At 37.8% G+C, this 26,267-nt stretch overlaps 5 protein-coding genes and 1 long non-coding RNA gene across 8 annotated transcripts; 3 read left to right on the top strand and 3 right to left on the bottom strand.

Annotated features, from left to right (window-relative positions):
* Positions 1–299: 299 nt before the first annotated feature.
* On the bottom strand, positions 300–1,476 carry LOC141815260 (transcription factor MYB60-like). Its single transcript, XM_074703175.1, has 3 exons — positions 1,322–1,476; positions 1,103–1,232; positions 300–1,035 (listed from the first exon to the last, which is right to left on the bottom strand). Exons 1-3 carry the CDS (start codon positions 1,452–1,454, stop codon positions 516–518), a joined length of 783 nt encoding a protein of 260 aa, XP_074559276.1. The 5' UTR covers positions 1,455–1,476; the 3' UTR covers positions 300–515.
* A 2,638-nt stretch (positions 1,477–4,114) lies between these two features.
* Positions 4,115–6,397, bottom strand: LOC141814169 (uncharacterized). Its single transcript, XR_012600456.1, has 3 exons — positions 6,154–6,397; positions 4,712–4,781; positions 4,115–4,375 (listed from the first exon to the last, which is right to left on the bottom strand). It is a non-coding gene; the product is annotated as an uncharacterized LOC141814169 (long non-coding RNA).
* Positions 6,398–7,848: 1,451 nt separating this feature from the next.
* On the top strand, positions 7,849–11,901 carry LOC141815491 (uncharacterized). Its single transcript, XM_074703436.1, is given in 3 exon segments — positions 7,849–10,199; positions 10,278–11,527; positions 11,530–11,901. Coding segments are annotated over 3 exon segments (3,156 nt in total). The 5' UTR covers positions 7,849–8,365; the 3' UTR covers positions 11,602–11,901.
* A 475-nt stretch (positions 11,902–12,376) lies between these two features.
* On the top strand, positions 12,377–14,665 carry LOC141815496 (F-box protein At4g18380-like). Its single transcript, XM_074703442.1, has 3 exons — positions 12,377–12,718; positions 13,058–13,111; positions 13,191–14,665. The coding sequence occupies exon 3, from the start codon at positions 13,304–13,306 to the stop codon at positions 14,363–14,365; it is 1,062 nt and encodes a 353-aa protein (XP_074559543.1). The 5' UTR covers positions 12,377–12,718; positions 13,058–13,111; positions 13,191–13,303; the 3' UTR covers positions 14,366–14,665.
* Positions 14,666–14,982: 317 nt separating this feature from the next.
* Positions 14,983–19,728, bottom strand: LOC141815493 (uncharacterized). The gene is made up of 2 exons (XM_074703437.1): positions 19,480–19,728; positions 14,983–17,511 (listed from the first exon to the last, which is right to left on the bottom strand). Exons 1-2 carry the CDS (start codon positions 19,484–19,486, stop codon positions 15,404–15,406), a joined length of 2,115 nt encoding a protein of 704 aa, XP_074559538.1. The 5' UTR covers positions 19,487–19,728; the 3' UTR covers positions 14,983–15,403.
* Positions 19,729–21,914: 2,186 nt separating this feature from the next.
* LOC141815494 (CBL-interacting protein kinase 32) lies at positions 21,915–26,208 on the top strand. 3 transcript variants are annotated; one of them, XM_074703441.1, is made up of 16 exons: positions 21,915–22,199; positions 22,333–22,436; positions 22,617–22,926; positions 23,217–23,279; positions 23,619–23,690; positions 23,948–24,055; positions 24,139–24,219; positions 24,309–24,362; positions 24,442–24,567; positions 24,650–24,739; positions 24,837–24,959; positions 25,075–25,185; positions 25,301–25,414; positions 25,599–25,655; positions 25,736–25,810; positions 25,996–26,208. In XM_074703441.1, exons 3-16 carry the CDS (start codon positions 22,756–22,758, stop codon positions 26,068–26,070), a joined length of 1,320 nt encoding a protein of 439 aa, XP_074559542.1. In that variant the 5' UTR covers positions 21,915–22,199; positions 22,333–22,436; positions 22,617–22,755; the 3' UTR covers positions 26,071–26,208. The 3 variants fall into 3 exon arrangements, with proteins under 3 accessions (XP_074559542.1, XP_074559540.1, XP_074559539.1); XM_074703439.1 differs by having other exon boundaries at positions 21,915–22,207; positions 22,333–22,401; XM_074703438.1 differs by having other exon boundaries at positions 21,915–22,207.
* The last annotated feature ends 59 nt before the right edge of the window (positions 26,209–26,267 follow it).

Below are 26,267 nucleotides of genomic sequence, written 5' to 3'. Positions count from 1 at the left end.
CATGAGCCTGCAAAAGAACAAAAGAAGAAGAAGAGGATTATTCAACTTCTGCAACTTTTAGCTGTTTAAAGTTAAGTGCAGGGAGATAAGGCAAATGTGTAATGTCTGCAATAAACAAAGACCACAAGCTTTCACATGATGAGTTTTTCTTTGTCTGGTTTGCTGTGTTTCAAGCTGTCCTATTAAATTTCACAAGAAAAGCTTCTTTCAGTTTTCCCGTTCTGGGCTCGAGGTCATTAATGGCGCTCATTAACGACAAAGTTTGTGGTGCCCTTCTGGTTTAGGGCACATTGGTCCAGGCCACTGCTCAATCTAATCACATTGTCGTAAGCTTTGCAGTCACCATTGCAGTCCTCAACAGGCAATGAACACTTTCAAGAATGGCATGCCTTAATTCTTACATAAAGTAGCCGAATAAACTGGTTTTGAGATTATCTAGCACATCGAGGCAATAACAAAGCTTGGACATTTCTTTCTAGCTAGAACATCGATCTTTCTTTTGTATCATCTGCAGATTAGTACACGCCATCGGCGCAGAGACCGGTCGATATCCCTGTGACATCTACCATCCCTACAGCCTCGTCGAGTAGCCAATTCTCGAGCACCGTCAGAGAATGGTGTTGTTGAGCTCCACAGAGCCTGGCGTCCGAGGAGGATTCTACCCATGTGGTGCTACTCGACTCCTCGAACGGGACCGATGTTCTAAATTCTTTATCGCAATTCGCTTGATCATCCTGGAAGCCATGGCAGTTGGAATCTTGATTTTGCGCGGGATCGGTCTTCTTTTGGGAGGACGGCCGCGTCCACCGTTGGAGAAGCCCCGAGATGTTCTCCATGTTTGAAGCATAAGTCGAGGAGCCAGAGTTGGAGATGGGAAGCATAGACACATGAGAATTTCTAGCTCGATCGATGTCGTAGCCTATCGACGCATTTCCGACTTGGTTCTTCTCGACCTTCTTCTTTAGGTGCGTGTTCCAGTAGTTCTTGATATCGTTGTCGGTTCTTTGAGGAAGGTACGAAGCTATGGCTGCCCATCTGCAGTAACAGAGAGCCATCGAACAAAGTATCTATCAACGAAACCTCTACGTGAAGATTTACTTACTTATTGCCGAGCATCGACTGAAGATGAATGATCAATCCTTCTTCGTGGGGGGTGAAGTTTCCGCGCTTAATTCCCGGTCGGAGATAGTTCGTCCACCTCAATCTGCAACTCTTGCTGCATCTCATCAAGCCTACGCCCCAAGATCTCAGCGAGAATCAAAACAAACAAAAACAAAAGCATTCAATTCACAATTGAACTCGAAGATGCATGGCGACCGACCAGTGTTAGTAGGAACTGATCTCCAATTCCCAGGGCCATGCTTTTGGATGTAGGACACCAGAACGATGTCTTCTTCAGGAGTCCAAGGGCCCTTCTTGATGCCCACCTTGTCACAGCACAGAGACCTGCCCATGGCTGTCAAGCTTGCAGCTGTATGATCAATCACAGAGAGTGTAAAGTGCATATCTATCTATCTATATATACATATATATGAAGATTTGTGGAGAATCAAGGACTGATTCATTTACTCTCGTGTTTCTTTCTTTCTTTCTTCGAGGAAAGTCAGCTTGCAGTGTCACATGAATCAGCAAGGTCTGCCATTAATTAAAGAGAAGGCCAAAGTTGATCTTCTTGATCTCCACTTTGTGGGTTGAGAGAGGACCTCCCAATTAATGCAGGAAATTGAAGAGGTCCACTTTTTTTTTTTCATGATACTGATTTAGTCTCTTACTTCTCCAAGAACAATCTTTGTTTAACCCGTCTCGGAACAAGAACAAGTAGATTGGCACAGTAACAAGTAGATTGTGATAAGGATAGAGTGTCGGTTTGGTTTCGGTTTTAAAATAGTAGATGGATATTGTGAAAAGTTTGCGGAAAGGGTGGTTCATGTGCTTCTAAAAAGACATCTTTGACAAGTAAATGAAAGTTATAAATGAGCTTTGTTTGGGTCATTGTCTTGGCTTCTCTTGCTCTTGCTCTTGCCCTAATGCAATCGAAATATCGATGGCTAACTTGTTGCATATCGAAGGATATATGTGATACGAGTTCTAATGAGCTCACTCACTATTCTATAATCGAATTGATGAAATTGAATGCGCAATTTTAATCTCAAAATGATTGTTGTTTGAGGTGCAATCACTTATGTTTATGCATTACCAATAATCACATATAGACAAACACAATTTTTTATAATAATAATAATAATCTAATTTCAATATAAAACAAGAAATAATTAAACAAATATGGTCCCCTATAATTACTCTCATAGTGGACAAATCTATAGGAAAAAACATGGTGCAAGATATACATGTCCAAAAAGGAACCTAAATATTAGAGATATTGAATATCAAAATTGGGATATAATCTTGTCGTCACATTTATCATGCTCAATGAGTTTCTTTTTCTTTCAAATAAAAAATAAAAATAAATAAATGTTTTTATATGAAAATTGACAAGAAACGGAACAGGGTGTCAGCTGAAGTCAATTTAATTAAAAATAAGATACGAGCATTTATCCAAGACAAATGAGGTTTTATATATTACAAAGAAAAACCTCAAGAACAAAGCAACTGTCTAACCCTAACAATTAATAAGCTATTTGTGTAACAACATAACATGAAATGAAGATATTGTCACATAATTTTAATAAATTCTATTTCGAAAAATATCTAATTAATTTATAGTATTTTTTTTTACATTTTGATTTACATGATTTATGAGTTTAGATCAGAATTACGGTTCCAAGAATTGATTATTTAAATATTTTTTATTTTTTAAAAAACAAAGTATGTGAAGCGAGGAAGTGGAAGCGTGGCGAGCTTCAGAACCAGTCAGGTGTCAGTCAATCAATGCAGTTATTATATACGTGATGTAGAAATCATGAACAGTGAATTATTGTGCTTCGTCTAAAAAAAATATTATTATTAATAAAAATAACATGACACGATTTTCGCGTGGAAGATAATTAATCAAAGAGTAGGATTAAATGCTTCATTAGTGTCTCAATATTGAACAATAATTAAGGGGATTAAATGGGACAGCTACGGATCTCTACTTCTTCTATTCAAGTGTCAATTGAATTGAATTGAATCGAATTGAGTAAGTGACTTGCCTCTCGGAAGGGTCCGCCTTGGTCGACACTGAGTTGACTCGATCGCGACTAAAGAGTAATGGTCTCCACTTTGCTGGTCCATTTGACTTAGTTTGTCTGACTTGGCTTGTCTGATCTATTAGGACCATCTCATCATTTAATCTACCAAATTTATCATACTTATCTATGCCGCTTAATCCGATCTATCATTGAATGTAGATCAATTGAAAATATGTGTTTTGCAAGAGAAAAAAAAAGGAAAAAATATTTTACAGAAATTGATATTTTAAATTTTAATAAAATAATAATCATGTAGAGCAATTCAGATTAACAAATATAACGAAATAATAAGTAAAACAATAATACTGAAAATTAAATATCATATAGAGCAACCTTAATTACATTAAGGTATACAATTTTTATCTATCTCTATCCTGCTCCACATCCATGATCAAAGAGAAGTACCATCATTGATTGCATGAATGCACATACTTCATTTCAAAGTCCTGATATTAGATGACGCAATACTGTAATATGTATAGATGATCGTGGGACCAATCGTGTTGGGCAACGGGAATGATAAATTCCACTTTTTACTGAAATGTATGAAAATAACATGCTATGTGGCGCGAACCAGCACCTTCTAACAATCATGAATGTGTTTGAACATCCATACTGGTTGCATAAACATTCCGTTGTGTCTTCTGAGATCTTCCCTGAACTAGCCAGGTCACTCACTCTCGTAGTCTTCATCGTCACCAAAAGAAAAGACAGAAGCATCTGCAGCAATTGCCTTGAATTCACTCACAGTGGACTCCAGCGCAGGGCTCTCTAATGGCAAATTTTTTCTGCTTGATTCAATTTTAGCATCAACAGAATCAGTGGCTTTTGGTTCATTCTTCAATTATATATCTCCACTTCCTTGTGCATGCTTTCCTCTTTGAAAGTCTTTTTTCAACCATGAACCATGTGCATCATCATCACCCATCGTTTGACAAACGCCTGCCCCTGGAAGAACCTTCTTTGCTACTGGAGAAAATGTTGTCCTTGTCTTGGCTTTTAGAATCCCCAGCAATCTTAGTTTTAGTGGCTTGGGTGATGAGTTCTTTTGTTTCAGTGACAGATGTAGCGCCACCAGGAGATTCCTTGGTGTTTGAATCAGTTTGTCATGGAGGATTTGGATTAGTCCCATCATAATCCATAAGCACCACCTCAATCTGGAATCCTGGAGATGGCAACTTCCTCTGCAAGATGAAGGTCGGAATGAATAAATTTTAAAAAACTAACAAATTGGGACCGGGAGCATTCAATCACATCATCAGGAAGCTTAAGCATACACTAGATAGTGCACTGGATCTAATTATGTAATTGAAATTTCAGAATAGCTGAGTGTAAAGCCCATAGATAAAGAAAGTGCATGTTCCAAACCTGAAAGTATATATTTTTTCTATTAATATATCAGATATGAGCAGATTAATTCTCATCTTAAGGGGTGAGATGAGAAAACAGAATATGCCAGCGCCTCCAAATCAATGATTTAGAATGATTATTATCAGTTAAAAGTAGCATTGCTACTATACCTTGTCAAAGCCATCAAGATCGGAAGCATTCAAAAACTTCCTATTCTCTGTGAATGTAGTATTTAACCAGCTGGACAATGAGGCAAATAATCATACAAGTAAACATACAAAGAAATATTATCATGATTAAGATACAAGCAGATCAAACAGTTAATATACATTAGACGCAAGCAAAATTTCTCTTTTAATGCTGCAACTCCATAAGATCGTATGAATCAGCAAAGAAATCAAGGAGAAACTAAAGTTGTAAACTTTAAATAAAAAATTCTCTGATCAGTTGAATTGGCAAGGATCTTTCAATGAGACACCACATGCGGACACCACTAATACATGTTTGTGTAGTTAATAAGCTCAAATTACAAGAACAAACATGAAAGTAGATATAATGTTGGATATTTATATATTAACATTGTATGAAACTGGTCAGGAGCCTCTGTGTTGAGTTATATATCACCCTTTAAACACAGTAGCGCATATAAACTGAAATAATTAAAACTATTACTTGGCGAGCTACCAAGATGATGCATATTGAACTAGAGAACATTAGAAACGTAGAAGATAAAAATTCTTGAGTGCCCTCACCAATACAAAATCTCCCTGCCGATCATGGAAATGAATTTTGAAATCACCAACCACTTCTGTCAGACCATAATCCCTTTCTTTGGTGCGCTAAACCAGAAATATTCAGGCTAAAATCCATGACATCCATGAGGAATAGACAAGCAAGCAAGAAAAATTGCTTGCCATATGCACTAGATATTGTCTTCAATTCAATCTTACTTTCTCAAGTTGCTCTAAATTTTCCTATCCAAAAACTAGAATAGATAGCTTAAACTAGGGTCTAAATATTCAATGGTTGCATAGATATGGACACAATAATTCACATCTGAAACTCCTACCCCCCAAGTATGTGAGCTTGGCGACAAGGATGCTTTCCTGCAACTAAACTGTCTATTCAGCCACATCGTCAACTATCCCCTAAGACATGGATTTCTCTTTACAATTTTAAAATAAATTCTAATCGGAACAACTTGACTAAATAAATTACTAGGCATCGCGTGTTTGCTTGGAAAATTTCCATATCGTCTTTAGCCAATTCTGAAAACTCATCCCCTATTAAGTTTACGCCTCATCTTACAGCATCATTCCCTAGCCAAAATGGACCTTATCATTTACTTTCAATTCGAAATGAATCCATCTCATGGAGATTAAAAGCAACAAAATTTGGCAGCGAAATTGTTGTTTGTCACAATCAATTTTTATCTATCCATTTCCATCATTCCTACAGAAGAAGAATCTCATGTGCCCTATTGTATTTTGGGAAAAACCGACGACATAATCGAACGAGATTCATCCAAAACGCGATCGCGAGTCAAAAAGGAAATGCTGGTCGATCAAAAAGGAAGGAGTCGAAATAATTAACATGTGGAGAATCATCGGACCTGGCCTCGTCGATTTAGGGCAGCCAGGAGAACCTCATGTAGATAACTTCGCTGTCAGCTCGATCGACAGCAGATCTAGGGAGCAAACTACTCAGATCAATCTTTAAGAGTGGGATCAAAAATAGGTGCACAAATTACGAGCAAACGCAACGATGAATGCGGATCGTGCGCAGTGCTTGATCGGGATCCGTCGGGGTGCCGCGATCGATCTCCGGGAGAGACGACGAAGGCCATCGAGAACACAGCGCCATAGTCACAGGGAGATTCTGATGGGCTTCCAATGGGCTTGGAATCACCATTTAAAGCATAGTCTACGTTCCAATTTCAAGGGTTATTTTGTAAAAATCATAAATATTGGGGTTAAAAATAAAATTTCCCCAAAAATGGAGGCATGTTTGTTTGCTGATTCCTGCCGGACGACGGCGATGACGCCGAGGACGGTGATCGGTCAAATGACCGCTTTATCCTCCGGTATTTTTCTTCTCTTCTCTTTTTCCTCCGGTCAATGTAGTACGCTATTTACATATAGGTCGGTAGAAAGTCACTCGCTTTTGAGCTTTATTTGCCGGCCGAAACAGGAATAAATGGGAGGAAAGCGCTGGTTTTGGCATTTGTTAACACTGTCGGAGACAATCACTCTCGCTGTCGTTCTTTCCTGTCTCCTGCGGTCTTCCTTTCAAGTGACTGTGGATCTGGATCATCTGATCTTGAGACTTCCGAAATACACAAAGAAGCGGAAAAGATCCGAGCTTGATCAGTATATCGAGGTGAGTTCACTTTCTTCTGGACAAGTTTGGTATTTGGATTTGTTCAAGCATTTGGAAGAGTTATGCTCCCTAAAGTTTGGGGCTTCCCTAGGTTTTTGGTGGTCAGTTAGTTCGATTGATCCTCTAGAAGTGTTTTTGTCATATGAAGGTCTGATTTTGAGCTGCGATTAAGCGGATTTTGAAATTAGTTTCTAGGTACTACCTAGTTTATCGTTCTCAGTCAATCGTGTGGATACACTTCTGTTTCTTGTTTAATTTGTGTCATATTCATGAGCGCAATCAGTAAAATCGATGCGCAGCCATGCAAAGTGAATTTATAAGCCATTGAAGTTGTTCTGAATAAGGTTGTGCTGAAGAAGTCTCACCTCATCTGGATTCATGGATCTTGTTATGTGAGGCTTTCACTGTCATGCTAAAAACAAAAAAGAAACAAAAATATCCTTCTTTTGTTTCAGATTTACACAGCCGTCAAACCTCTAAATGAGTACGCAAGAAGGATGCTTTCAAGTTACTGCAGAAAAAGCAGTGAAGTGTCGCCAATATATTTCTTTCTGGATTCTTTATGTTTGCATAAGATGGAACATACATCTTCTTCTTGCTTAGTCCATTAGATTACATTGGTTTGGAGATCCAATAAAAGATTAAAACAATAGGTGCCTACGTTTTGAAACAATGATGACCGTCATGGAATATATAAAAATGACAACCTACTTATTATTTCTTTAACTTCTTTTCTTTGGAAATGCAATGACTGTTCTAATTATACCATGTTTATGGAATGTTTTTCTTAATATATAACTTTTTGCTACTACATTTCCCTGAAGAATTTTTGTAGTTAGTTTAGGTGCAACCTCAATACAAAATGAATTTTTGTAGATAGATTGCAAAGCTAGACAGGCTGTATTGATTGGTGTTAGTAGTGTAGAGGTAAAGCAGAAATATAATCAAAGTGACTTAAATGATCTGCCTATTACTAGTGATATCCCTTCATAGATTAAATGTTTGAATAAGATCCATGCAACATACCTCAAATATTTAAGGCACATGAGCTGTTCTGGTTATCATCACACTATTTCTAGTAGAGCATGAAGTATCATCATTAGTAGCATTTCCTAATTATTTTAATTCGGTTAATCACTTTGTAGCATTGCTAATTATTCCTAGAGGTAAAGAAGAAGTGACTTAAATGACCTGTCTATTACAAATGATGTCCCTTTACAGATTAAATGTTTGGATAAGATCCATATAACCGACCTCAAATATTTAAGGCACTGATCTATTCTGGTTATTATTCTCCTATGTTTAGTGGAGCATGAAGTATCATCATTAGTAGCATTTCCTAATTATTTTGAATCGATCAGTCACTTAGTAGCAATGCTTATCATTTTTGTTACATGCTACCAGATTGTTAGAAAAGACGACGGACAGAAGTTATTGAAACCAAGATGAAGAAAATTAAAGTGAAGTTTGAAAGATTTTTGATTTTGTGCATTCAAACAATAGTCAGATTTATATATTATCATCCTTTTGTCATTTGTCTGGTGTTTTTCTTGCTTAAATTGTACAAGTCTTTTCCTTCTCTGCTTGCTTTTCTGGTTTCTTCTTCTCCTGTCATTGTCTGCACATTCCTTCTTCTTGGACTCCTTTTGAGCTACGGAGAACCTACCATACCTGTAATCATGGGAGAGAATAAAAGGAATTGGGATGCTTCTTCTATAGACATAGGGAGCTCTTCGCGTCACCTTTATGCTAAGGAGAATGAGAATATATCAATTGAGAACCATGTAGATTGTGGAAATTATAATGATGAAAAGGCCGTTGCAGATGAGGAAGTTTATCACGCAGTGGATGAGTCTGAAGGAAACAAGAACATTAATACCGTTATGATCAAAATTTCGTCAGGTGAGGAAGTGAAAAAAGTCAGCTATGTTGTGGAGAATGAAGTGAATCAACTGATTCAAGGAAAAGAACATCATGTCCAGGGGAGTTATGAAGACGATATTGTTCTTGCCAAGAAGCTAGGTGGTGGAGCAGAAACTGGTGCAAATGTAATACCTTTCAGTATTATTAATGAAGAAACTGAGAATTTTATGTTGGAGATTGGGGGGCCTGCCTTGGACCATCATTTTGACTCATTAGGTTTGGCATGTCAGTCTGTTGAAGATCATCATGTTTCATCTGATACTGAATCATATGATGCAGAGAGTTCCTCTCCTGACGCTTCCATGGCAAACATCATTCCCTTGCTTGAAGAACTGCACCCTCTTCTAAATTCTGAGCATGTTTCTATTACAAAGTTAGATGCTGCCTCTGAAGGTTCACTGGTGGACCATGAAAGTAATGATAATAGTATTGATGAAAAGGATTTGCAGGAAAAAGATGAAGCTCAAGAGGAAAAAGTTGGTTACGATGTGACTGCTGCAGTGAGATGGACAGAAGATGACCAGAAGAATGTGATGGATCTTGGTTCTTCTGAATTGGAGAGAAATCAAAGGTTGGAAATTTTAATAGCAAAACGAAGAGCAAGGAAGAATCTGACATTTAGGATGGACAGAAATCTAATTGACTGGGATGCTAATGACAGATCTTTCCTTGGCAGAGATGAGCTATCACACCTTCATGTCCAAGTTCCCTCAAGAAGGAATCCATTTGATATTCCTAATGACTCAGAGGAAACAATGGACTTACCACCAATTCCAGGCTCTGCTCCGTCTTCTCTGCTACCAAGACAAAATCCTTTTGATTTTCTATATGACAACGAAGAACAAGATGGTAACCTCACAGGTGAAACTTGGGATCTCCAGAATTTTGTTCCAGCTTCACGCCCCGAGTGCTTATTTAGAAGGGTTGACACCTTTGACTTAGGAAGAAGAGACCTTCAGCAAGAGAGACATCAGTCAAGGTTTAAACCTTATTTTACTTCAGAGATGGATTTAGAAGGAACTTCTATTTTCCAGAGACAATATAGTGACAATGGTGAATCAAAAGCGAGTTTTGTTTCAGGATCAGACACAGTTTCTCCAGCTACAGATCAGGAACATAAAAGAGAGCTGGAGAGGCAGGAGGTTAATACGGAAGTCGAACTGTCATCTCTTGCTGAACATGGTACTGATGCAGGGGATCGTCAAATTCACACTTCTAAGGAGGAATCTGATGATGCTGACAAAGGGAAGAGGGAACATCCTACAAATTATATTGAGATTGATGAAGCTAATCCATCAGCCAGTTGGAGCTCTCTCAATAAACAGTCAACAATTGATGAAGCTTTGCAGTATGCAGGTATGATAACTCCTTTTGTAATTCATTAACATGCAAGTGTTTTGGTTGTTTCGCAACGTTGATTTTAGTGAGCTGCAGGTCAAAGTGGTAATCTGGATTCTTCACCATTTGAATGTCTCCCAACTTCAGTTTTTATCGATGAAAATAGATCAAGACTGAGTGAGGTTGATGACAACAGTGAATTTAATGCAGCCAAAATAGGAAAACCAGTTATACAAGAAGTTCCAGATCAAGATGGAAGTTTAATTAGTTTAGAATTAATTGAATCATCAGAATGCATGGATTCCTTGATTGTTATGGAGAAGATTTCTGAGATTAGTATCCAGTCAATAAGTGATCTGTCCAAGTCAAGTGGTGCCATTGAGAGTCCAGTCCTGATCATACGCGAGGCTGATGTTCTGAAGACTGTCAATAGCTCTGATGAAGAATCTAATGAAGTCCAATCTTCTGCCTTAGATATTGACAAGACTTTGCTGGCAGAGATCGATGGATCTGCTAATTCCCACATTAGAGAGCTGCCATCTAATCATGAAGGATCTGATTTAATGTTTCAAAAGAATAGCCAGTCTGAAGATATTGCTTCTGGTTCCAAAAGTTCAGAAGTCAACCAAGACCAAATTGTGGATACACAAACTTGGTATCCGCGTGACCCTAGAGATAACATTGAACAGACTGTTTACATTCCCAAGATTCAAATTCTTGCCTCAAGCTTGGTTGAAGAACTTTCAGAATCTAATCAGCCGCCTGAAGAGGGCATGGCATCCCATGTTTCAGAATTGAACTTTGACTGGCCATCAACAGCCACACTTGTTCTTCAGTCGAGTGAAGCTTGTACTACTCAGAACAATGTATCCCAAACTGTGACAGATTCAGAGATTCCAGTCATCGAAACAAAATCTATTGAAGAAATCAACGCATATCAAGAAAGTCACTCATATTTCGAACAAATTAGCAATGAAAGCAACAAAAATCCTATACATGAAGCTAATACAGATTCAGATTTTCCAGATGTTGAAGCAAGATCTATTGAAGAAATTCACTCATATTTTAAAAAAATTACTGAAGAAAGCCCAAGCTTACCTATATATAATGAAGGTGAGGCTCGAGATTCGCCAGATAATGTGGATATGGATGCAAAGTTGATACGAGCTGACCTGCATATTGTTGATGCAAATTCTATCGAAGCTATCGATGGAAAATTTGGCCAGCTTTCACATAGTATCAGCAATAAAGCCCCTAAATCTACTGAAGAAAGTCCAAGTGCAACTGTATATTACCTGGATGAGTCTCGAGATTCTCATGATAATATGCATATGGATGCAATCATACAAAGCTGATTCAATCGGACCGGCTTGTTGTTGAAGGAAATTCCATTGAAGATAGTCAATTCTCACACTGCTGATGAGATCAGTTTGAATTCAAAGGAACCTTTTGCTACTGAAACTCGTTCAAGCAGGGATACTGGAAACATTGGTGAAAAATCAAAACTATTGATTAAGTTAGCTGTCTCTGCAACTCAAGGAAGGAACAGAAAAACAAAAACAAAAGCTAGGAATTTGTCCTCAAGCCAAGTTCAAGTTCAAGTTCCAGCTCTAGTACTTCTTTAAGGCTTTTATTTTATATTTTTATTTATTTATTTATTTTCAATGAAAGTTTTGGCAAATGCAATTCTTTTCTTTATGATTGCAGTGGTCGTGAGTGTATAATTACCTATTTTATTTCAATGGAAAATAAAATCATTTTGCTGTGGTTTTCCAATGTGTGCGCAGACAAATCTAGTGGTCCGTATCTTGAAATGATGACGTGGACAGTAGTAGATCCATGTCAGGCTGACCTGGCAGAGTTTGAAGCTGATCCTGTCAGCTGTTCCATATGTTAAAATGATGACCTGGCAAAGATTGAGAGTATCTGTATTATTAATATAAAAAAATTTAATATCTATACATTGTGAGTATTTATTTTTATGACTTTAATTTATTTAATTTTAATTTATAACTAGATTTTGTATGGTATAAATAGATTGCGTTAATCATTTGCTTTGGTGAATAACTGACGGTGACGCCCGTCAATCATAACGCCGTGAACTCCGATCACGGGCCTTTACGGAACCGTTAACTTTGCCGTTATTCTACTGCGGTTCGGAAAAGATAAAGAGGTCGACGAAGCTTTCACCGCATCGAGACCGCACCGCTTCGGTTTCGAAAACCCTAGAATCTTCCGGGAAGCATTGGATTTTCTCTCCATTTGCGAGGTTTGTTTGGGGGAACTCCCTCCCGTGCGTAGTCCGATCGGCGTGCTTGGGGTCGACCTGAGATCGGGAAGTTTTGTGCTCGGATTTGATCGTTTTGTTTTGGATTGGAGGTGTCGAGTAATCTTTTTCAGGAGAGTGTGTGAGAAAGAGCGGATTTTGGAGCAATTAGTGGGGTTTCGGTCCGGCGATGCGGTTATCGCTCACTTGTAGCATTATTTCCGGCGAGGAATTCGTGTTCGATCGGTCTTAATTGGTGATGGATTTTCAGGTACTGTCTGATTTTTCTAAGAATCCTCTTCCTTTTTCCTATACAGCTGCAGATCAGGTTGAAGACTCCGCTCTTGATGGTTTTTGTGTAGTTTTCTTTTGTTGTTCGACGAATTGCATTTTTGGTAGACTTCCTGGAATGATTCGTTGCATTGAGCTTAATTCTCCGCTTAATTTTGAGTTTCGCATCCTGATCCACTTCTGTCCCAGATATTCAAGATTTGAAATTACTGTGTTACTTGTTTTCCTTCTTTTTTTTTTACCCCCTTGATCTCCTTTAAGAGCATAGCATGTGTAGTGAATTTTCTAATTAGCGACTGTTCGTTTTATTGTTCTTCAGACCATTGCTTCGGATGGGAGTGCAGTTATTCACACATTGCAATAGCTAAATATGGTATCATCGCCGTCTCAAAAAAAAAAAAAAAAAGGTCTTCTTTGTGTAGCTTTCGATGCTGAGCTTTTAATGATTGCAGGATTTTTGAGCTTTAAACAGCTCAATTAAGTTTGAGAGAATTTGGCTATTTTGTTGCTTGATTCTTAACAATCTTGAAGGAGAAGGAACTTCATTCAGAAACAAATTGCAAAAATGCAGACAAAAGGAAGAGGCTGTGCTGACCCTTCCTCTCATTGGGATCATTTTGATCTCCTTCCCGATTCAGTTGTCCTTCTAATTTTTAACAAGCTTGCAGATGTCCGATCGCTAGGCCGCTGCTCTGCTGTTTGCAAGCGGTTCAATTCCCTTGTGTTTATGGTCCATGATGTCTACATTAAGATTGATCATGTGGTTCCTGTTGATGGTAATTTTGATGATCCATTTAGCCCATCCTCTCCCAGGCAACGGAACCTCGTCTCCAATTTCCTAAAACTGATTCTCTTTTCGCTCCTAAAACCCTTCTACAACATCCACAACACCAAAGGAAATAACAAACCTGTCTTCCCGCAGCTCTCGCATCACTCCCCTGCACAAGTTCTTAAGGGCTTCACCCATGTCCGGAACCTACAGATTGAACTCCCTTCCGGTGATGTTGGAACCGAAGAAGGGGTTCTTCTCAAATGGAGAGCTGAGTTTGGGAGTACTCTTCATAAATGTGTGATCTTAGGAGGTACAAGGGTCGATGTAAAGCCTGTCTCCTCTGAGCTTGAATCGTCTTTAGAAGACAATGGAAGCATTCCCGAATCATTCTATACTAATGGCGGGCTAAAGCTTCGTGTTGTATGGACAATTAGCTCCCTCATTGCTGCTTCCACAAGGCATTATCTTCTCCGTCCGATTATTATGAACCATCCCACCTTGAAGAGCTTGGTCTTGACCGATGCTGACGGGCAGGGAACCTTGAGCATGGGCGAAGAGCAGCTGAAGGAATTCAGGGAAAATCCATTGACACCCTCAGCATCTTCAAACAGGACACAAGTGCCAGCTTCAAACATGAAGTTAAAATATTCCCCCTACTTGGAGCTCTCCGGTGGGATGGCATTGCAAGGAGCGACCTTGGTTACAATCAAACCATCCTCCGATGGAAGCAGCGCTGGCAATACGAGGGCTGAGATTGATGCCTTCATCTCTGGATCATTTGACAGCCCATTCAAAACGGCAGTCAAGGCGCTGATGAAGCGACGAACATACCTTTTGGAAATGAATGGTTTTTAGATGACTAAATTTGCCAGCATTTTGCACACACAGGCGAGAGGTAGCATATGGATCCTTTGCACTCTTCCTGAAGGTGCAAATTGTGTGTGGTATGCTGTTGCTTTGCATATGTATAGTAATAACGGCTATCCATGTAGAAGTCACATGAGATAAATCTGTGTAGTCGAGTATTTCAGTTCTGATCTTATTTTCTGGTAATTCTAGGGTGGAAATGCATGGGGTTACAGTTAATGCTAATCTGTGTAGTTGGCTTATGTGAATTATATTTAGTTTATGAACTGTTTAGTTTGTGGAATGAAATCTTTTGTGAACTTTTGCAAGTGTTAGGATTTTACTATCTGTAACCATTGCTGTGCAAATTGAATATCCCATGTTATGATCATCTGAGTTCACTTTTGGTGGTTGAGCCTAGCATTTCGTTGTGTTAGATTCATCTTGCAACTTAGCTGAACATGGTTTTAAACTAGTGATCTAGCTTTTTATAATTAGAACCAAGACAGAAAGGGGTTGATCTTAAAATTTATTTATTTTATATGAAATAAAGATATCAATTGAATGTGAACTTTTCATGAAAAATGCTCGCAGCCTGACGTCTGAATCACTTGGCATCGAGAGAATTGGAGAATTCAATCTTGTCACCATTTGTTAGAAATTAAACCCACCACGCATTTACTTGTTGCTCGTTGTACAGAAGTCGCTACAGATGTTACTTTCAAGCACAATGACAGTGTAAAAACAGGAGAAACAGACGAAATCACTGCAGAAGGTTGTTTGAGGAACCACATTGATCAGGGCATTACGCTGGTGGTGAGGACTGGAACACAACATTTCAAGCAAACGTGAAGCAAATCAAATTAACTAAAACATCTGCAAAAATGACGGCAAGGCAGCTTTGTTTTGGTGGAAAATGCTTATCTCGGAGCACCCATCCATCCGCTCGAGGAAGAAACTAGTCACAAGTAGAGCACTTACACAGTCGAAAATGTCACCACTACCCTTGAAAGAGACAGTCTCCTACCAATTGGTTGGCGCAAAAATTTAGTTTGATGTGTTGATTTCTTTTCCATGATCTTCGTTAATGGTTCTTTGCAACCTCCTCAACCAAATATCATGATTGAGGGGATATGGAGTTCTACATAGCGTATCAACATAATCCGCAAAAGCTTTCAGGATGGCTGAGATATCCCCAAGCTTCTGCTGTATGACCCTTTTCGATAGAGACTGTTCTCTCCAGTAGAGTGCAGACTCAACTGAATCCATCTCTGGGAAATCTCCACCGCAAGAGTAGTATAGCAAGTAGATGAGACTTTCTGCATCGGATGAAGCGCATAGCTTTCCTTCTTGTAGAGCATATGTGGAAGAAAAGAAAAGATTCAATGGTGGGCGATCCCTATCTTCAAGAACAGCATGACCCCATCCGATCAGGCAAAAGAATGGATGCCTCCCACCATCATTTACAAGGATCACATTCTCTGGACGGATGTCACCATGTCTTATTCCGGCCGAAGATGCAATGGCAAGAGCAGATAAGCAGTCATGACAACATCGAAGAGCTTCTTCAGGTCCAAATAGGCCATTTCTTCTCAAATTACAAACAGTTTCACCCACGGGAGAAGTAACAAGGATTGGCGTGCCACACCAAGGATGACTGCAAATTCCACCCGAAACGGATTTATTACACTGCCCAGAGTGAATCATTCTTCCAGATGCAACGATTTGAGGAAGATACTGACTGGCTACACCTCTTTGTTTCATTACAGTCAACACCTTAGTTTGTCTTTGGACTTGGTACCATAGATCCATATCCTCCCAAGCAGATTCTAAATTAGAAGTGGCAGAGCCAACATAAAGCATGAGTTTCTCTCCCGGTTCTTCCATGGGCGTGACAATATAGATTTGAACATCCTCGTCACTTATTATTTCAACCATCTCAAAACCCTTTTGACGCTCTGAGTCTTCCATCCACACAACTGATCCTTTTGTTAGCTTCAGAGATTCTTCAGAATTAAGCTTTATGGATTCTTCATGGACTTCTACAATTTCGGGTGAACGACTTCGATGCTGGAATTGGAATAAACCAGCACCATTAACATGGACATCAACTAATTGCCTTTCAGTTCTACGATTCTGAAGACGAGAACTATGCCCTGTGGCCAAATCCTCAAGTAGATGTTTTGGCATACCACAAAACTGAACCATACAATGAAAGGTTGCAAGAAGAACCTGTAGAGTTCCAATATCACCCCAGTTGGCATTCCCAAGCTTGTTCCAGATGCGGTCAATTGGTGAAACTGAGACTTTGGCATGGTTCTCAATCCATTTGCCAGCAGATTCATAGACATCACTACCATCAAAATCTATCTTACTAACATCGCCTTCAACTTTTACTACCCCGCCATATTGTGAATCGACAAGAAGCAGAAATACACAGTTTGCATTATGGGACACAGTAGTTGACTTGCTAAGGCTTCTGGCTAACAGCACTCGGAGTGCGAAGAAAAGTGCTTCTCCAAGAATAGATGAAGAAGGCCGCTGATCGTTCTGCACTGACATACCAACATCAGGCCTCAATAAAGTCAACTCAACAATTTGATCCCATTTGCCACGGTAATCCCTACTGCTTTTTAGTAAAATAGCAGTTGCACAAATACCTTCAAGCTTTCCTCTAGCAATAGCCTTTTCAGCAGGATAAAATTTTGAACTCGTGCTGTGTATACAGGCCACTGAGAAAGGCACTGGTTCATCATAACTCCAAAAAGTCTCCCACAATCCCTTGACGCTAGCGTGTAAGAAATCTTCAATGGCAAGATGTGCGGTCGCTTCTACCACATCAGATGTTGATGCATAAACAGCACTAGGCATTCGTATCAACTGCTGAAATGCAACACCTTCAAGTGCATAATCAAAATTTTGTAGTTCTCCGAGTTCGAATGGAACATCAAAATTTGGCTTCCTGAATTCTGCCTCATCGGATGTTCCTGAAAGCCAATCTTCAAGTTTTGCTGTCAAAATCTCACTATCCACAAATTTCCGAAGAAAATCCTTGTAACTGGAAGATGATGAACCCTGTGGTCTAACTCTTGATGACACACTAGGTCTTTTAGGGCCATACCCAACTGAGTTACGATCTTGGTCCGGAGACCAACCTGGAAACAATAATGGGTAGGAAATGCACAAGCATTAGAATGAAAGAGTAGAGCTAGATTTCCACTAACAGATCAAAAACAACTTAACATGGGCAGCATATTTTAACTAACAGTATCACAATATACAGATCCCAGGATCCTTTTTGCATCAGAAGATTGGTTAAAAACACAAGAAACTCTTAAGAGTAATAAAAGGTCAACATTACAGTTATGTTATCAGAAGATTAGAATGAAACTCTTTTTGCATCAGAAGATTAGAATGAAACTCTTTTGCAACATTCGGAAGCAAGAAAAGTTAGTGTAGCAAAGACCTTTGCCTCGCATTACAGTTATGTTATCAACATCCTATTTTTCATAGATGATATTTTTAATATCATGCCAAAGACAACTGCATAAATATAAAGTGATTGCACGACCTAACTACAAACTTAACATTTCAAGAACAAGAACAGAAAGATTGTTCAACAAATTGTCCATCAGCTACCATTCCCATTGATAAAGCATTTTGAAAAAAGACAATATAAATAGATTTATATACACAAACCTTAAACATAGAGTTTGTGGGTGTTGCTGATGTATACACCAGAGTACATCCGTCAAAAAAAGTTAGAACAATACGTGTATTACCCTGAAAGGGAAAGATACCTCCTAACCAAACATTGCAAGAATAGTATGAATATCCATGAAATTTCTAACATGGATAGAAGAACCATACCAATACTTGAAGTATAAAGAATGAGGATGTCAAACCCTTGTTGAAATGATGGTAATGAAATGTGCCCACTCCAAAGAAAGATATGTTGATGAAGACAAATATAACAAATTGAGATTTTTTTATTGTCATTACTAGTGTTTATTTGTTTTTATTTAAATGCAAAGTAGAAATTATCCACTAACATTTAATAATTTTATCAAGATTGTAGGACCTCAAAATCGTTGGTATATTATTTGAGTCTACATTATAATTGATAGGATATCAGTCCATAATATGCTGACCAAATTTAACAAGTTCAATAAGAAAATTTTAGAAGAGACCTCTGCATGCAAAAAAAAAAAAAAAAAATGCAGATGATCTTAAATGTCCTTCAGCAAACACCAACAAAATTTCTTTCTCAAACAAGTTTAGTTCATGCTTTTCTAAGTTATGCTTTTTGAAAATAGAAAATCCAGAAATTAAAAATGTCCAATACCACTGGTACTTTTCTGTCCAAATGGAATTCCCATATTTACAACGAAACAAACCCCTAATTTTTGTCCTCAAAAAGGTGACTCCTTATTGCGAAAATATTCTATAAGACACTTCAATTCCTCATAAGGCCCTGCCTTTATTTTCTGATCCAATTTGTTATCAAGAGAAACAAACTATGTTGCCCTTAGTTCTTTGTTCATCTCCTAACCATCATGCCTTTTTCATTCCTATCTGGTGTAGTTTAAGGAATCCATGAGATATTATGGTCAATTTCCATATTAAGACAGCTGATATTTAGAACACATATTTAATCCTCCTTCCTATTGTATTTATCGATCGAGTTATTTCAGGTTTATATTGATGGCGAACTTTGGATCTTATTGACTATATGAGACTGTCGATCGATTTCTCAACAAAAGGGATTATTGTTGCGCCAAGGCTACCTTTGTATCTCATGATGCCAAGGTTATCGGTAGGCCTGGGCATGGCTAGAGTTGTGATATCATAGTGTGGGCACAAATTCGCAATGGGAAAAAAATTACACTGATGTCAAGCTAAAAATAAAGTCAGGGCGAAGCAACAAAACAGACCAAGCTTCCATCCCAGCAACCAGTACCCACAGCACTAAAAGTAAACCACAATTCAGTCATGGAATCTGCAAATTTCCGTCCTCGAATACGGATGGACCATTAAAGGCAGTACAGATCGGCGGATCTAACAAATACCTACGATTTCCCATATGAAAAATTACGAGAATTGAACGAAAAACGATGCCCAACCTTCCATTTAAAAGAAGCTGTGGATCAGAAATGGGTAAGGCGATTAGGGCTTCTTGCGCGGCGGAAAGGGAGAGGAGAAGGAGCGCATCGCTCGTCGTCGTCGCCTCCAAAGAAGTAGAAGACGAAGCAACAGTTGTTGGAGTTCGTCTTCGTCTTCGTCTTCTTCTTCTTCCAGCTCCTCCTCCTCCTCCTCCTCTCTCTCCCTTCCTTTCCCTGCTCCGCCGTCGCTCGTCGTCTACTGTTCGGTTGTACTTGTTATGCTTCAAAAAAATCAAAAGAAAATTCAGTTAATCCTCCTTTTTATTCTCTAAGTGAAATTAATTGATCCCCCCGCCCTTCTTTAATTACTGGTTCCGTTGACTCAATTTCTACCTGGCTTTTGAATGGACAAATGCTCTGGGCACTCACGCCTGAGAGCAGGTGCACTTGTGGGTGACGCAGGTCGATAAGGCAGGCGACTTTTCCGAATATGTCGAACACGTGAACAACTTGACCCACACCCAGACCCACAAATCATCTTCGCACGTTACCAGGGCCCCACACGAGAGTTCGTGAACCTTAAAAGGGATGCCGTTAATACTCGCGACTCACCCGACCTACCCGTCAAAAGAACGGTCAAAGCGATGGGTAAAAAAACAAACTGTTTGACCTCCTCATCATTTCCAATTCCAGGTTTCTTTTTTGCCAGAAAAAGAATATTTTAATTTTTAATTATTTTTACTCGAGGCATTATTGCTTGCATTGATTTTCTGTATTTAATAATTATTATTTGAAAAAAAAACTTTATTATGTTTAATTCATAAAGCTTTATTCTGCATTGATTGAAATGGTCGATTAAATGTCACTGAATTCAAGGGGGAAATTTTGTCACTTATGGAAAAGAAAAAAAACATATTATTGGTATATGACGTCATTTCCGTGGCTTATCGATTTGTTCTTTTCTTTTATTTAAGAGAATTATTTAGATGGTTAGTTTACTTTTTTTTTTGTTTTTTTTAATGATGAACTTTTTAGCAAAATATTCAAAGGAAGAGAGCGCGATAAAGAGGTTATTTTGAAATTTGATAAATTTAAATGACTTATATAGAAATTACTAGATGAGATCAACTATAATTACAAAATATAAGACACATCCCTCTCAAAAAAATATTAAAAAAAATATAAAAAAATGAAAGTATTTTTAAATTTGATTATTAGAGGTGAGTATTTATCATAGCTATTTATTTTTAAAATTTAAAATTTTTTAATTATTTTAAAAAGGACCAATCCTCATTTGCCACATGGCCATTAGCTTTTTGATGAACCAATTCTCTATAAAATATTATCTATTTTTACAATCTCTACTAATTATTAATAAACAAAAATTAAATTTTATAAAATAAAGCTAATTCAAAATTTTAAAAAAGCTAATAGATTGGACAGGAGTAATTAAAAAATAATAATTAGAGACATCTTCTTGATAAATCTCAATTATGAAAAGCGTGTTAGGGTAAAACACTCTTATTAAAAAATACTTAAAAACATTTAATTTTTTTGCAATCATTTAAGGGGACCCGTCCAATTGATGACGATAATTATATTAAATGCATGAGTGTGACTAGTTGGTGTAAATAATTAATATTTTAAAATATTAACTTTTTTTTAAAAAAAATTCTCAACTTATTTACTACGGCAGTGTTATTATTTAATTTTATGCATCACATTTACTAAAAAAATATTCCTCAATAAAATACTATCAATTCTCCCTCATTCATTTTTTTTTCAAACACGTGAAAAATATTATAATGAACTCACTTTCTTTCCTATTATTTTGTAAATTGATACATTTTGTGCAATATTTGTTTATTTCAAAGTTGGAAAAGATAAATAGCTTCTATTGAAATCAAAATTTTATAGTTTTATTTCTTTAATCTTGAATGTTTTATTATTCTCTTAACAAAAGAATTCTAAACTTATAGACAAAAATCTTTTAATCTTCTATAATAGCCTCCAAACGTAAGCAAGCATATCTGATATCTATCCAAACGCCTGCATGAATCATGATCTACCTATCAACTGTTGAATCCTAGCTAGCTTTGAGGCATGCATTGCCTGCTTTGAGTTCAATGATTAATGCAACCTCTAAACCTTCAACTAATCCTTGATATCTTATTGCACAGAGAAAACTAATGAAGTTGGTGGTGCAGAGGAGCTTAATCTCAGGTGTAAAACAAGCAAAACATGTGAGTGACAGCTTTTCTTGAAGTGTACCAAGATGTGCCTGCCGTTCTGTGAAGAGCTGTAAAAAACAAACAAAAAAAGAAGTGAGACAGAACAAGAAGAGGGTTACAGTGAAGGGGGAAGACAGGATAGGCAAGTTTTTGTCTTCTTGTGAGTGATTGTGGCTAGACAAAGGTCTACCTTGTGACTTTGGATGGAATTGTAGATGAGCACCACATCCACATGCTTGTCTTCGGCCTTGGCCTTTGCTGATCCTCCTCCTGATGTTTGCTGTTCTTTCTCTCTTATTTTTCACCTTGAACAATTTGTTGTGAGTATCAACAGCCACACTGCTGCTGCTTCCCTACAGCCTCCAAATTCTTTTACTGCTCGAGTATTTTGTTGCCAAACAATCGTACTGATCAAAGAAAGGTTGGGGGAGTTGTCGTTCTGTGTGGATCTTGTCAATATTTTGCATCATCTGGCCATTTCAGGACTCATTTTCTTTGATTCCTGGATAGGTAAGAAGGTAGGTTTCAGTTCTCTCTCTGTTTCCCTTCATCCTTGTTGAACCAAAGGTTGTTTGGTTGCCTTTTCTACCTGCCAAGACTGGAAAGTTCTCCTTTTTTATTGCTTTCTTCCTTGTTGAATCAGGTGGCAGCAACCACAAAGATCAAACTTTCTTCTTCTATTCGACAAGATCTTCCTGGTTTTTGGTCTTCTGTAAGATCTCCTTCATCTCTGTGCCATTTTATCAGGTTCCTGTTGTTTCACAAGAACATATCCTTCATTTACTATCATTTGTGCTGCCTATTTTTTCTAGAATTTGTTATTTTTGGTTGCCTAAACTGATGATTATACTTGTTATCTTGCAAAATCTTCTTGTCTTCTTTAAAAAGAATATGCTGTGTATGCTTTGATCCAAGAATTTTTTGCAGAATAAATTGAGTTGTGAAATTAGGACCTTTGGGACCTGTTCTTTGTTTGAATTAAGATCAAGCATTGACAACAGGAGAAAGCATATATATCTATATATTCAGCACTTACCTCTCAAGAACACTCCAAGAGAGATCAGGAATGAATACAACTAAGATCAAACGGAGAGTCGGTAAATATGAGCTGGGACGCACGATCGGGGAAGGAACATTTGCCAAGGTCAAGTTTGCAAGGAATATCGAAAATGGAGAACCTGTTGCTATCAAGATTCTTGACAAGGAGAAAGTTCTCAAACACAAATTAGTCGAACAGGTGGCTGAATTTTCCAGAAAAATATAATTTTACTTTCTTATGCTCTAAGTTTGTTTGTTTTTTTCTTTATAACATCTGCAAAACTATTTGAATGCTTGATGACATTGGAGCCTTTGTGCTGATTTCAGACAATGCAGTTGAAAACTTAAAATGCACTATTTATTATCTTCTTCTTCTTCTTTTTTTCTGAATATTTTGGTTTATTGCCACCATAGAAGTTGCTTTGTTAAGTCTTCCTTGATCGTTTTCTTGCATATTTCAAGTTTACTAACAGTAAATTCTTTGTGCAGATCAAGCGAGAAGTAGCTACTATGAAGTTAATAAAGCATCCTAATGTTGTTCGCATCTATGAGGTTGCCTTAATAAGCCTTTTCCATGACATCTAATTTTGCTTTCGACCTTATTTCTAGTCTCACTATATGATAATTTTAGTAACATTATTGTAGTCGAAAAGGCGGCACTGTGATGCTTTCCATGCATTCATCTTTAAGTGATTCAAACTTATTTGATCAATTGTTACCCAAAACAAAACAAAGTATTGATCCTATGTGGTTTCATCTTTCTGTTCAATCTAAGACAAGAACTAGGCAATAAACACACACACAGACAGATGCAGGAATAAGTACTTTCTGTCAATTTCTTCTTCAAGAAATGTTCCTTCACCTAGCTGATTAATGTTTTCCCTATTGCAGGTGATGGGAAGCAAATCGAAGATCTTCATTGTACTTGAATTTGCTACAGGGGGAGAGCTTTTCGACAAAATAGTAAGAGCAAATTTTGATGCATGGATTTCTTTAGGACAATTTTCTTCTCTAGAAAGAACATATATACTACCAACACTACCAAGGAATTCAAACATAGGACCTCTTTGAGATCATGTTAAATCTTATTAGCTTAAAACTTATCTCAAAACTTTGAGTTCTTAGAAACTCAAACTATCACCATTCATATACTTCTCACTCTAGTCAGATACATTTTTGATCATTTTCACTAACATTGGTTTTGAAATCATATCATGTAGGTAAACCATGGCCGTATGAGGGAAGACGAAGCACGAAGATATTTCCAACAACTTATCAATGCGGTCGATTACTGCCATAGCAGGGGAGTTTACCATCGCGATCTGAAAGTAGACTAACCACACACATCCTTGTGATGATGAATTGTTCAAGTCTTTGAGCAATACTAATCATCTTAAATGCATTTCTGCAGCCAGAAAACTTGCTACTTGATGCTTATGGTAACCTGAAAGTTTCAGACTTCGGATTAAGTGCATTATCACAGCAAGTCAGGGTAACTTCATTTTGATCAGTCGATAATTTCTTAATGTTTTTTTGATTTGTAATCATCCAAGCTTCAAATATCTTCAATGTTTGTTCCAGGATGATGGCTTGCTTCATACCACTTGTGGCACTCCAAATTATGTTGCTCCAGAGGTTGAGATAACTACCTTTTTGAACTAGTTGGAAGATCAAATCTGATACTCGTCTAAAGTAATTTTGCTCTTCTTATCAGGTTCTCAATGATAGAGGCTACGACGGAGCAACTGCAGATTTATGGTCATGTGGAGTCATTCTATTCGTGTTGCTCGCAGGTTACTTGCCTTTTGAGGATTCTAATATTATCACCTTGTACAAGAAAGTGAGCATTAGATTGTAAACAGACAGGGTTACTGCATCACATTACATTCTTGAAAATTTATACTTACTTGTTTTACAATCAGATTTCATCTGCTGAATTCACATGTCCATCTTGGCTTTCCTTTAGTGCTATGAGATTGTTGGCAAGAATCTTGGACCCGAATCCGTTGACGGTAAGGACTTTGTTGTTGAAGTAGATGCACATATGGTTTCGAACTATTGATTTGTTTGAGTTGTAAAAACCAGCTGCTGCTTTTGAACTAATTGCAGCGTGTAACTATTCCGGAGATACTGGAGGATGAATGGTTCAAGAAAGGCTACAAGCCTCCTGTTTTTGAGGAGAATTACTCTGGAAATTCAGATGATGTCGATGCTGTCTTCAAGGATTCAGAAGTGAGTCGACTACTGGGAACCTCTGCCAATGTTTCTAGTATACATTTTTGCAAAAGAGCATGAGATGTATATGGATCTTACCTTGTGTGAAGCTAATCTGCACTTGCTGTTGCAGGAGCATCATGTAACAGAGAAGAAAGAGGAGCAACCAACATCCATGAATGCATTTGAACTGATCTCAATGTCGAAAGGACTAGATCTCGGCAATTTGTTCGACCCAGAGCAGGTTCAGATGTTCAACTAAATTTCAATTGTTCTTTCATGAAAATGCAAATAGTGGTAGCTTCTTGTGCAGTGACTCATAATTTGACAGGCTTCATTGGAATTCCTCTTTGAAACAGGAATTTAAAAGAGAGACCAGATTCACATCAACAAGCCCAGCCAAAGAGATTATAGATAAGATCGAAGAGGCTGCAAAGCCACTTGGATTCGATGTTCAGAAGAAGAACTACAAGGTCTGTTCTATCTGAATACTGAATACAAGCAGTGTACTGATATAGCATAGCCTGGAGCTCAAACAAGAGATATAATATTTGTTATCTGCTCAAATTAATTAGAACTAGTACGAGGTTTAATACAAAGAAGATACAAGAAATACGGTGAAAGAACTATATTTAATTGTTCTCTATGCTTGTTCAGATGAGGCTAGAAAATATAAAAGCTGGAAGGAAGGGAAATCTCAAAGTTGCAACTGAGGTCACTCTAAAGAAGCATCATTTTTCGCCGATAGACTGCAAGATTCCATTTTGCTAATGGTTGTTCCAATGCCCTTGTAGGTATTCCAAGTCGCGCCATCTCTGCATATGGTTGAGGTACGAAAAGCTAAAGGAGACACTTTGGAATTCCACAAGGTACCAACTGAAACCTCAACTATGTTCTTCCCATTTTCTGAGCTTTTTTACAAGTTGGTGGTGCATTTTTCATAGCTAACACAACAAAAACCTCTAATAATAAATCAAACTCGAACTGCCTTCATACTACTAAGTTCTCATCTTTTGCCTGATTCCTACCTACAATCCACTTCTCTGCCCTGCAGTTTTACAAGAATCTCTCCAGCAGCCTCAAGGATGTTGTTTGGGTATCTGAGGATGGGCAAGAACAAGCTAAGTAGGATCACCTATTGTGCTACATATACAAGTGTGTGTGCGATTTCTTGATTGTTTATTGTTTTCGCCTTTTTTGGAGCAGAACAACATGAACTAGACCTTTGTGATTCTTTCATTAAGTTTCCTGTTTCTCTCTACTAAAATGATATGCCTCCCTGCATATTTTTAGTGGGAGGCAAGGAATCATCTAATGCTGCGACTG

Source organism: Curcuma longa, chromosome 21 (genome assembly GCF_044706935.1).
Source record: "Curcuma longa cultivar G26 ecotype Majalengka, Jawa Barat chromosome 21, ITB_CL_G26_1.1, whole genome shotgun sequence".
Taxonomy (NCBI): domain Eukaryota; kingdom Viridiplantae; phylum Streptophyta; class Magnoliopsida; order Zingiberales; family Zingiberaceae; genus Curcuma; species Curcuma longa.
Note: the sequence above shows the minus strand (reverse complement) of the source record. Positions and strands in the feature narration are given on the sequence as shown.

Bases quoted from the DNA above. Each gene is read 5' to 3' on its own strand.
- LOC141815260 (XM_074703175.1), bottom strand. From the start codon at position 1,454: ATGGGCAGGTCTCTGTGCTGTGACAAGGTGGGCATCAAGAAGGGCCCT. The intron at 1,233-1,321 runs GTCGGTCGCCAT...CTTGGGGCGTAG, and splicing joins ATCAGTTCCTACTAACACTG to GCTTGATGAGATGCAGCAAG. The intron at 1,036-1,102 runs GTAAGTAAATCT...CTGTTACTGCAG, and splicing joins CAGTCGATGCTCGGCAATAA to ATGGGCAGCCATAGCTTCGT.
- LOC141815496 (XM_074703442.1), top strand. From the start codon at position 13,304: ATGCAGACAAAAGGAAGAGGCTGTGCTGACCCTTCCTCTCATTGGGAT.
- LOC141815494 (XM_074703441.1), top strand. From the start codon at position 22,756: ATGAATACAACTAAGATCAAACGGAGAGTCGGTAAATATGAGCTGGGA. The intron at 24,740-24,836 runs GTAAGGACTTTG...AACTAATTGCAG, and splicing joins TGGACCCGAATCCGTTGACG to CGTGTAACTATTCCGGAGAT. The intron at 24,960-25,074 runs GTGAGTCGACTA...TTGCTGTTGCAG, and splicing joins CTGTCTTCAAGGATTCAGAA to GAGCATCATGTAACAGAGAA.